Source organism: Homalodisca vitripennis, chromosome 3, assembly GCF_021130785.1.
Source record: "Homalodisca vitripennis isolate AUS2020 chromosome 3, UT_GWSS_2.1, whole genome shotgun sequence".
Classification (NCBI taxonomy): domain Eukaryota; kingdom Metazoa; phylum Arthropoda; class Insecta; order Hemiptera; family Cicadellidae; genus Homalodisca; species Homalodisca vitripennis.
In genome coordinates, this window is record NC_060209.1 from 67684401 (window position 1) to 67696838 (window position 12438).

General features: G+C 38.8%; 1 protein-coding gene across 2 annotated transcripts in view; it reads left to right on the forward strand.

Moving 5' to 3' along the window:
* Window positions 1–426: 426 nt before the first annotated feature.
* LOC124357022 (multidrug resistance-associated protein 1-like) overlaps window positions 427–12438 on the forward strand; it is an 81436-nt gene continuing 69424 nt past the window's right edge. For both annotated transcript variants that reach the window (XM_046808391.1, XM_046808393.1), the window contains exon 1: window positions 427–700. In XM_046808391.1, the coding sequence (XP_046664347.1) occupies window positions 659–700 (42 nt within the window). In that variant the 5' untranslated portion in view covers window positions 427–658. The remainder of the gene's footprint in view (window positions 701–12438) is intronic.

A 12438-nucleotide genomic window follows, 5' to 3' on the forward strand; every position in this document is an offset into this window, starting at 1 on the left:
TTGCAATGATTCTCTGCTGGAGGACCTCCAAATTCTTGTAATATTCCATGTCCCGCACCCCACCTTCGTGTTCCAGTACTGGAAACTTTACGGGTACACCTCTGGCTGAATTGTGTTAGACACGCGTTAGCTTGTTTACTGCCGATGTCTTGATCTTGTAACAGCCAATAATAGCAGTCGTAATTACGTAAAAAAACATTAACCAACGCAAAACTAAATGCCAGGAGTAAAGAAAAACTTGAAGAGTGATTAAATATAATTTGTAAAGTATATTTAACCATTGCTGTTCTTAGTTTCATAGCTTACATAAATATATAACATTTTATTAAAAGCTGGAAGTGGGGAATTTTTGTTGTTTTCGAGTGGTACTGCTGATAGCTTCCTGTGCGCCAGCAGCCGCTGGTTTTCATTCAACAGTTGCCTACTCGCCTGCCGCCGGTGCCATACGTTAAAATCCCACAGTTTATAACCGCGACGTGTATTGGTTTTATTTGGATTTCAAACTCCAATTCATTATAATTTACAGTTTTTATTTCAGTATTGTATCGTTTAGTTTTACGATTTTGTCACAAATTGTACGTCTAGTGTTCTTTCATCTCGTTTACTTTTCAGTCATAAACTGGATACTTTTAATAACCTGTATTTTCATAATTAATTCATGTTTTCTGATGAGGATGGTTTCTGCAATTCTAGTTTTTGGGTAAGTCTTCATATGTGTGTGTGCATACTGAAACAATAAATAAAAAAATCTTATATAGCCTTTTTAAGTCCTTTTTTAATTAAGCAAAACAAATTTAACCAGGTATAAAAAGACTGTCCTGATATTTAAAAACCTCCCGCACACAAAATTGTGCAGTTTAAGAATAAGAACAAAGCAAAACAAAAAGCATTATATTATTGTTATTGTTTATGCAATTACGTAGATGTTGAGAGGCTGTCATACTTTTGTATTATAACATTGATTGTTCAAATCTGATATATATAACAACATTATATCTTTAATGGTAATATCCACAATACATTATGAGCTTCCTTGTACATTTTGATATTTGGGTAGTGTAGGACCTTCCATATCTGTTTTTTATTAGATAGTCCGTTTTACACAAATGCATTATTATTGTAAGAATATTGGAGTTTGTAATTTATTTTACATACTTGTGCACCAAATTACATATATAATTTTTAAATTATGTAATGTTATAGGGTATTTATCTTGACCAATCTTTGCTAATTTGAATATAAATCTTTAGGTTGGGCTTTAGTTACTCGCTTCTCAGCATCATGTCTTTTTGTTTAGGACAAATCTTGCTGTCCTTTGCAAATAAGTTTCTGGGTTCCCAAACTTAACTCAACAATAGCACAAAACTAATAAATGAGGACATTCCTACACATGCTACTTATTGTTGGAGGGTAGTTTGAGTGATGGACCACCAGTTGAAGACAATTACAAATGGAAAAGCGCCGGCTAACAGTCTCTCTGTAGCATTGCTCGCAATTTCAACACTTTTAATTTCACTTTGATCACAATCAGGTATGCACAAATATGCACCGTAGAATTATATTTATTTGATACTACCGTAGAACTGGTGAATAAATATGAATATTACTTGAATACACTTTTGTTTTAATTACAAGACTAACTTTAATAGGCTATTATAACATGTGATAGGAAGACCATGGCGTTTTGGGTATTTAAACACACATGTGACAGAAACGGCCAAACACAAAAAAATTGAATCGTAAATATTAACGGCTCTGTGGTGTAGTAGTAGCATACTCTCCCGGCAAGTGAGAGACTCTGGTTCGAGTCCCGGCGGAGAAAGTACTTTTTGTGGTTATTAATTATTTATTTTTAAGTAAAAAAATTAATCTACCACTGTCTGTTAGATCAATAATTGTCACACATGTAGGTCTCTAAATTAAAATTTCTTATTTGCTTATAAATTCTAATTAATGAGAGGTTGATGAGGAAATGGGAGGAGCCAGAAATAATTCTTCTTTGTTCTTTACCTGGATTTTTATCAATATATTACTAAATCAAAGTGCAATATCGCAATATATACAGGGTGGCGCATTTTATGTCAGTTTCCCCAGAAAAGAAATGTAAAAGCGTTATAGGTTAATTGAATAAAGCACTTTTAGGCAAGAAAACAAATTCATTATATGAAATTAATTACATATTACCATACAGTGTTATATCAGTTGTTCGAAATGTTCACCTTGATTTTGTATACACTTCATACAACGATTGAGAACAGAATCACAAATTTTTAGCAATGTTATCGTTATATCGTTTATAGTTATTAACATGTTCAAATGCATTTCTCATTAGATTTCTGAGTTCTTCAAGATTTTGCGGTTTTAAAGCATATACAGTCTCCTTTATAATACCCCACAGTAAAAAATCACATGTGGTCAGGTCTGGCGAGCGCGCAGGCCAATCTAATGTACCACGGCGACCAATCCATTCATTAAATGTGTTATTTAAAAATCTCAAACTTGGATACCGAAATGTGCTGGGGCACCATCTTGTTGCTAGATGAGCGAATGAATATTGAGAACAGAATTGTTTCTGAGCTACTTCTTACAGCAACCGTAAGTAACTTTCTGAGTTAACATCTCCTTGAAGAAAATGAGGACCAATCAGTGCAGTACTCGAAAAACCTTCCTATACCGTTCACATTGAGTTCTGCTTGGATTATGTTATGAGGATTTACATCCGACCAGTACACGCAGTTATTCCGATTAACGCGTTCATTTAGTTTGAAACATTCCTCATCACACCACAAAATTGATCGCAAGAAATTTGGATCAGCCTCTGAGCGGATAATTATTGCCTAACAGAATACCAATCGCTTATCAGAATCATCCTCGTGAAGCTCTTGGAGTAAAGATGGACGGTATGGCTTACATTTTAGTTGTTTTAAAATTCTTTGTACGCTTCTTCTTGATTTTATAGTTCAGCAGATGCCTTACGAGTCGATTTACCAGCACTGGCTACAAAAGCTTGAGCAACTGTCTGCAGGTTTTCTTCGTTGCAAATTGATCGTGGACGACCACACTTCGGGGCATTTAAAACGCTTCCTGTTTTCAAATTTCTTATTTAACTTCCTCATATACTGTCGAGTGGGTATCGTGACACCTGGATATTTACCACTAAATTCTTCAGTTATTATAGCAGTATTTGTATTATGTTTCCACCACAACTGAAAGATGTAAACTCGTTGATGGGCTGTAAACATTTAAAAAACACACACAAACAAATAACAGATGCAAAGAGCATCACTTTACACTAGCCACTGGAATAGACAACAATGAACTTACTCCGTGTTGCTGCCAACTTAACATTGTTACTAACCAATTGAAACAGAATATCCCAATTTATGGGGAAACTGACATATGCGCCACCCTGTATTTAAAGATGTTTAGATTAGCTGTATTTTGTGATTTGAACCGACATAACAATTTTAAGAGAAAATAAGTAAACCCTAAATAGAATGTGAACATAACCGTTTGGTTGTCTGCAAGGTAATTTGTATTGAAACATTAAAACAACATTATGTATTGAATATACGTAAGATATACGATACAGGATTTACTTTTTTAATATTATATTATATCAGTAGCAATCACCCTTGGAATAATTCCGAATCGCGCTCTAGTTGTAAAGAAATTCTTAGGTTAAAACACGGCGCCCACTGCGACCGGCTCTGGCCAATTTTGCCTTTCTCCGCCCGCTGCGACCGGCCGCCCGGTTCGTCTCGGCCTTTCCAACCTCGGTCGGCAATTGCGGCTACTGTACCGGTACCGTGTGGGCGGATTTCGTCGGGTGTCCATTTAATTTCATGTATTTCGACTTCACATAAAAACCGGGTCGGGTTGATATTTATTGTAAAGTCGGGCCAGGCTTTTATAAAACACGGTGCCCACTGCTACTGGAACAGCCCACCCCTGCCACGTCCGGAGTTGTTAGGATGTCATTATACATGTTGTCAAATGGACACCCACCCACTGCGACCTGCCCGGTCCAGCCCACTCCCTATCTGCCTTTTATACGCTGTCAAAATGCTGGCTTGGACCACAGAATATAGATATTTGGACGGACTCGGCCCGTGCGACACCGACACAATCGCTCCGAGTGCCGTCTGAGGCTGAATAGGCCGGGCCGGGCTAGACTGGCCTGGGCCGGTCGCAGAGGGCGTGCGGCCATTTAATTAAATGCATCTCCAGGCTGGGAGGTCACATGTTAGTGGGGATTAGGAAGAATATACGCGGGCTCTACCATCTTTGATGTTTTCTGCTTCTCTCCGAACTAACTTACTACAGTACAGTTCAGAGCATTCACTGATTCACTGTTATGAGTAGTATGTATAACTATGTATATTGCGATAAAAATTTATAGAATCAAAATGCCAAAAAATGTTCACATAAACAAACACATCGGATTTATTACGGATCAGCAATGAAGGAAAAGTGGATATCTCGATTTGAAGTCTTTAATACAAAACATACTTTGCTAAATGCTTGAATGTGAAAGTTAGGATTCTAAATTTTGGACTGTTTTATTATTATTTTTGAACGATAATTTTAGGTATCTAAAACTAGTCAATATGACGAGGCACCAGTATTTATATACACATTAATATATGAGTACATATGAACACTGTTCTAGAACACATTATAATGTCTCAAACGTCAACAATATCTCGGGATAAGATTCCAAAGTCAGGGTTGCGGTTTGAATGTGGGCTATGGGCCCAAGAATCGCGCCCCTTTAACCGGAATGATCGTAACAAATTAATAATGCTCTTTATATCAATACTATTCATAAACATCAACTTATTAAGCAACAAAATGTTCTGTCACATTAGGAGGATGACCCACAAGAAGTAGTGATAAAATAAAAATCAATCGTAAATGATAGCATAGGTCGAGAACCACAAATTCAAGGTATCAATTTGAAGAAACGAAGCAGCAAACCAGGCCTCAATATTTTCCTAACTAAAATTGCAGCATTTAGAAGGTGACAGTTTATCTTGAGTTGCGCAAACTATTGTCATCTATTATTTATTTTACTACTAACGGTAAACACCAATTATACAATCACGTATCAATTCTACAATGAAAACATACGTACCTATCATTCGTAAATAGATATTTATATACTATTAGTCATAGTTAGCCGATAACATTATAAAAATGCTACCCTAGTATCTCTTGAAAGTTTCCCACCCTGTGGCAAAACCAGTGACAACGTTTCATGACACATCAGGAGATATTTTACGAAGTGCTGTAATGATGCACTGAATTAGTTATTGACTGCAGTTTTGGTTGTCTGAGAATGTAACATTTGTTAAGATTAGTGCCTGTATACACGTAATCAAACGACTCATTTATATTTCTCGGAGTTCGACTCTTCTGTTACACTCATCTTCTGATAGATACTGAATGAATTTTAACCTCGAGTTATTCGTGTAAAATGTAAAGATATTACTTTTTTTAACATTCGACATGAAACTATTGCACAAGAACCAGCTTTGAAGTTAATTTCCATAAGCATTATCAATTCTCTTCGAAGTCTGACGTGGCCCTGATATTAATCCCACTTAATGTCTTAATACCATCGCACACGGCATCAAAGTGATTACGTAGCAAGAACTGACTGGGTCGGGCCAGGCCGGTCGCAGTGGGCGGGTTACATCTGGTTCTGGCAGAGTGCCGAGCAAACCGGAAAGCTGGAGTGAGTAGGGCCGGGCAGGTCGCAGTGGGCGCTGTGCTCTTTCTAGTGCAAGGTACTCCATAAACCAATAGTGAAATACATAATACCAGATTTAATTTAATGTCTAATTTTACCTCTACTCATTTCTATGATAATCGCAAACATATTTATAACGAAATAATTTATAAAGTAATAATATCCCAACTGAATAATTAAATTTAAAAGTCCAATTTACTAGTACCCAAATTGAGCCATTACTAGTAGCCTGAGCTCATCCGGCCGCTACGCCGTGTGTAATAGTGTAGCGTAGCCGATGCCAGTTCCATGTACGCAAACTGCTAGTCTAATTCAGATAAGCGGATGAACCTTTATGGGCCTGCACGCTATACACTTAGACTCGATAATAAACCCAGGACGCTATGCGAGCTCTGTTTCTCTTAGGATCGAATGACGGAAGTCTCATCGAAACTCCCATATCGATATACAGTTTTATTTTAATTTTTAAAACTATAAATTCATGAGATGTTAAATTGTATTGGCTTAGCTTTAGTGAAGCCTATATCGCTCGTGGGGTTGGATGGAAAAAATTATTTTTGACTGTTTATCTGTCCACACGATACACCGAAAACGAACTGGCCATGACTCGAAATCGTGCATGAAGCGTCATTTATATATGAAGAACACTGAGTTCGATGATGGTGCATGTCACTCCGTTTTGTTTGGCCGAGCGTTAGTGAATATTTTTACATTGGTCTTAAGGGTAATAATAATGGCAACAAGAAAATAGCGTAATAAATACATTTATAAACAACTCAATACACACATATGCGACAAACGTGAGCTCAAACATGAAATTCATACATGTGGCATATTAAACATGGAGTCTAACTGTCCCAACACATTAAACATAACTTTTTTGTTACTTGGGGGGTAAATTTAAAATATTTAAACACTGACGTGGAGCCTAATGTAATGCACGAAAGTCTGACTAAACCATGAGGTATGGTATGTCGAGAAAAATTTCATATGTGGTCATTAAATTTTGGATGACACTTAATGTTTACAAGAAATAGTTCTATGATGCGTTATTTTCGTGTCAACTCCTCTGTTTTATAATTGCCTGTCGTTCCTTAGGACATTCAGAGAATGAAATGAGCTACATATTTGATATTTCACATGGAACCACAGTGAAGCTTGTCACACATGGTGTGGCGTACTTCTACCAAGTCTCATGCTAAAACAATTACATTGTTGTCAGAGCTTTCATTATTTTGGTCAAACTGTTCGGATGGAAGATCCGCCCCGGATTCCTTATACGCAGCCGCAATAACAAAGCAATAGGTAGTTTGGTTGTATTTGTCAGGTTTTGTATTCATTCAACTTCGAAACCGGTGGACATAGTGTGGACGGGAAAGAAATTTGGTAGTCGCGCTGTCTCAATTAAGCAAGCCTATTTTTCGATTCTCAGAGGAAATGGGTAGAAAAGTCACATTTGTGAAGCAAGAGCTGCCCGAAGTCTACTAGACCTCCACATCATCACACCGGATCCCAATTGATCCTTCGATCATCACATCGTATCTCCACAACATACAAAGGATGTCACACATCGAACCCAGGGCCGGCTTGTCCATATAGGCAACTGATGTGGCCGCCTAGGGCGCAAAATTGAGGATTTTTCTATTTGGGGATTTAAAAATAAAAAATGATTACCAGGTAATGAAAGATGAAGGGTATTTTATTTACGTTGTCCTAGAAAATAGGAAAGTATGCCCTAACGCTGCTCAGTTTGTGTGTAGTTAAGTGCAAAGCAGCAACCCCGCATTGCCCACTCACACCACACCACAACCGGTTTCGTCGTGACGGCGGAATATCACAGAGAAGTGACGTGATCTGAATGTCAGTTACAAAATGGATGTCGTGAGGGCTGACTTTAACTGTCAGTCAGTGAGTCCGACTGTTAATTATGAGTACGAAAGAACGTTTGGATTGACAGTTAAGTAAGTACACTCTGACAAACAAGCGCCGTAAGTCGTAGTCAACTGCCTTCTTACTTTGCGTTTATATACAGTGTAATATGATTACCGGTACTTAGAAATGTAATTGTTAAATAACAGCAAAGAATAGTTGCGGCCCGTAGGCACGGGCCTAGTTTGCCTATTGGAAAACCCGCCACTGCCTATATTATTGAATTATTATTCACGGTTGTAACTGAATGCTATATTAGAAATATTTCATTACATTTATTGTACAGTTAGTTTATCCCATGTTTTAATATACTTGTATGACGTCAGGAAAAAAGCAGGCGCTTTGTTTAAGAAAGGAAGAAATGTTAGAGAAGAATCAACAAATACGGTTAAAAGGGGGGTTTGACAAATATCTAATTAAACCAAATGACAGATAATGAAAGCAACCAGCTTCAACCTGAACCTCAAGAATGTCTTAATTATTTTGTTGAAATGGAAATGGATGCTACCGATGTAGCCAAAGAATTACCGCCGGAAGAATCAAGTCCTCGCATAGTTACGATTGATTATGCTGATCCAGCCTCTTAAAACACTCATAAGTTCTAAAACCTTAGTACAGCATTGACGTGATCAAGTAAAAGGCACATTTGCAATGGGTCTGAATAACAGATTTTTTTTTTAATTTCCATTAAAAGAAGAAGTCCTCCGAATGGAGATGTGTACCGGGGCGTCTTCAATATTCAAAATCTACCGACAAGGTATTTTGTTTTAGTCTTAAGGTTTTTGTCGTAAATGTCTCTCTTCATTAGGTTGAAGGGGTTGTAATGATTTGCACTAAATTTCGGGTTCTAATCTTTAGCAAATGGAAAACACTGAAGACAAATCGTAAAGATAATTTAATTTTTGACAATTTTCATGAAAAAATGAAAAAGAAAAGAAGAAATGTACTGGAAGAAAGTTTTAGAACAACTGTTTGCCCTCGTTAGAACTCTTGGCCCCAAAACTTCGCGGCACAACCGAAAAATTACATTTTTATGACAACGGACACTTCTTGAAAATCATGGAGTATTTTGCCACATGTTATTCAATTATGAATGACCATGAAAAAATGATGACAGAAGGCGCACTCATTAGTTAGGAAAACCATATCAAATGAATTGATTCAAATGTTAGTTAATGCAATAAATAGAGATATTGTCTTCAGTTTACAAATCTAAATACTTTTTTATCATTTTAGACTGCACCCCAGATGTTATCCACGTAGAGGAAATGACGATGTTCATTCGATTTGTGTAACTACCACCGTCTTCAGGGGCAACTTCAAAAGAAAAATCTAGTTCTAATCAAACAGGGGTAAAAGAGCACTTTTGGAATATTTTCTTCTTACACAAAGTACCGGTGAGTCCATGGCAGAAGTAGTTCTAGGAAAGCTAAAAGACATGTCATTGTCAGTATAGAATATTCTAGAGCAGGGTTAAGGCAATAGGAACAACATGAGAGGAAAGGAAAGTGATGTTCATAAAAGAATTTTAGATGTCAACCCACGTGCTTTTTATGTGCCATACTGCTCACATAGCTTGGAGCTTGGAGCTTGTAGTCAACGATTCAACTTCATGTTGTGTGGAAGTTACTACCTTTCTTGTTGTGGGTCAAAGAACATATGTATACTTTTTCGCAACTACTCGTCGATGGGAGATTTTGAGCCGACTCGTGCCATCTTTTACATTAAAACCCGCTAAGTGACTCAAGATGGTCCAGTCGAGTCGATACATTAACACCTCTCAGGTACCAATTACCTCGTGTTATGTTTTGGAAGAGATTCCTGAAAACTCTTGTCTAAAAGGATCGAGTGGCAGTATTGCAAAGGTAGAAGCACTTGAATTACTTAAAATATCTCAGACTTCAAGTTCATTTTCGCACTTGTCACATGGCACAACATTTTGTTTTAAGTAAACATAACTAGTAAGATACTACAAGAAAAAGATTTTAGTCTTCATAAAGCAGTTAGTTATCTGAAAAAACTAAAGAGTTTTTGGTTACAGCTAGACGTGATTTACAGTTCTGATTGATGCTACAAAGGTAGCAGAAAAAATTTGAATAGAAACAGTTTTTGAGAAAGAGAAGGTCCGGATTCGATAAAAGAAGACCTTGTTTGATTACTAATCAAAAGACGAATCTGAAAATATTGCAGGCCACTCCTCAGATAGTTTTAAGATCCACTTTTATTTTGCTGCCTTAGACATAACTGCTAATGTGGTAAAAGAAAGATTTTCCTAGTTAAATCAAGTATCTGGTCTTTGGTTATCCATACGAAAGTTAAGAAAAACATAGAGACTACATTAGAGGTAATAACTGGGAAAAGCGTTAACAATCGAAAAAGATGAAGGTTTAAATGAAGATCTTGTTGATTCCTTTAGGTTAATTATTAAATTAAATAAAGAAATGTAATGAATACATATAACACAAAACTGTAACTCTTTATTGCTAAATGTTTACAAACACATCACCTACAACAATCATGTATTAATATAAAATATATTTTAACAGAGTATTAATTCTCCCTCCCTAGACTCTTTGTTGTCATCTAAACACTGTATATTATTTACAAGTAAATTTTATTGACGGGACGTTTTACTTGTTGAACGGCGTAATTCAGTTGGCTCACCATCTGTGTGATGTCTAGTTTGTTTTTAGTTGTCGAATTTAGTGGGTCTTTTGTATCTTGATTCGTACTTAGCGTTTCTTCAGTAGATTTTGAATTAGAGCAAGTTTGTTCATTCAAACATAGCGATAACATTTCATAGATTTCTTATGAATAGACAGCTTGATGTATGGATAAGTTTGTGTGAAAACGTACATTAGTGGGTTTTAAATCTAGACCCGATACCAACTCGCCGTATTCCTTACGACTCGTGATGCTAACTAAACTATGAAAATCAACTTACAAAAAATCTTTGTTTATGAAACAACCTTGACAGTAACCATACATTTAAAATTATCATCTTGGCTTGTAGAAGGGCTATTTGTTTTTTTTTTTAGGGAGAGGCAGGAAAATGCAATTACGCACGCAGGTGGCCAGCCTTTAGTATGGTAGTTCTCTAAAAACGGAGGGTTTACCCACTAAAAAAAACCTCCTCTAATCTTTAGGATTCTAACCTGGGATTGTTTATCACATTACTTCAGGCTGGACCTAAATTTGGCTTAAGCCCGGCGGCTCGCTCCTTATCCAGCCGCTCGGTCAAGGGATCTGGGCCACTTCGCGGTCCAGATCGGGTTTCTTTTCCAGGAGGATGCCCCGGACGAACTGTGACAAACAATCCCAGTTCCCCTCATCCTCCATAATCTTTTCGCAGACCGTATCCACCGAAAAAACACCGAGTTTTCTTATGGCCTCCAGGCGGGGCCTTTCCCAACGCGGACAGCGGAAGAAGGTGTATTCTGCGTCGCGTCGTCGGAAACGCCCGCGCAGTAAATGCAATCCGGTGAACCGGTCTTGCCCATCCGGTTCAGGTACGACTTGACATAGCCGTGACATGTCAGGAACTGCGTGAGGTAGTAGTCCACCTCGCCATGCCGCCTTTCGACCCATGGTTGAACCTGCTCGATGAGTCGCGCAGTCCATCGTCCTCGGGTTTCGTGCTCCCAGCTGTGCTGCCACTGCTGGAAGGTTCGGGCATGCTCTTCGGATCTTGCTGCGTCCTTGCCGATCTCGCCTTGTCTCTGATAAATCGCCCCCCTCTCCCCTGCCAAGAGCTTGACAGGGATGACCCCGGCAACCACCAGGACGGCAGGCTTGGATACTGTCCGATAGGCGGAACACACCCGGAGCGCAGCTTGACGCTGAACCCGGGCGAGTCGCAACCTATAAAATTCCTTGGTAAGAGCGTCTGTCCACAACTCTGCCCATAAAGGAGCACGGACTGGACTGCGAACAACAATAACCGTCTTTTGCTGGACCGAGGACCCCCGTCACTGGCCATCAGCTTACTAAAATAAGAGACCACCTTTAGCAGCCTTGTCCGCCGAACGGAAGATCTGGTCTCTCCAGCTTAACTAGTTGTCCACCATGACTCCGAGGTACTTGGCGGCTCGCGTTGACTGGACCACTTCCCTTCCCACTTGCAGCGGGACGACGGTGTTAATTCTCTACTTTGTGAGAATCACGATCTCCGTCTTGCTCAGAGCGTTGACCACTCACATGACCTGGTTCAACTTTAGCTGGGCCAGCTCAACGTTGCGTGCGGCGATGAGAACCGCAACGTCATCGGCGTACCCAACTAAGACGGTTTCCTTTGGCATCTCGGATCTCAGGAGGCTGTCATAAGTGATATTCCAGAGATCCGGGCCGACTATTGAACCCTGTGCGGCACGAGAGGTGACTTCCACCGTCCGCGCTCCGTCTCGAGTGTTGTATATCAGACGCCTAGAACGGAGGTAGTCCTCGATGAGCCGCAACAGATACGTTGGAATGCGGAAGGTGTCACGAAGTGCATCCAACACATCGACCCATCCCGCCGAGTTGAAGGCATTCTTGACATCAAGCGTAATAAGAAGCACTACTCGGTGGGAGAAGTGTTTGTGGCTCTCGGCTCTCTCAACTGCTTTCTGTACTTCCGTGATTGCGTCGATCGTTGATCGTCCCTTTCTGGGGCTATTGTTTATGCTATTTACTTTATTAATGCTATTTTCTTAAAAAGTCATATTTGTCGAAATCATCAACGTTGATCATTACATTCAATGTCTCTACTCCGAGGT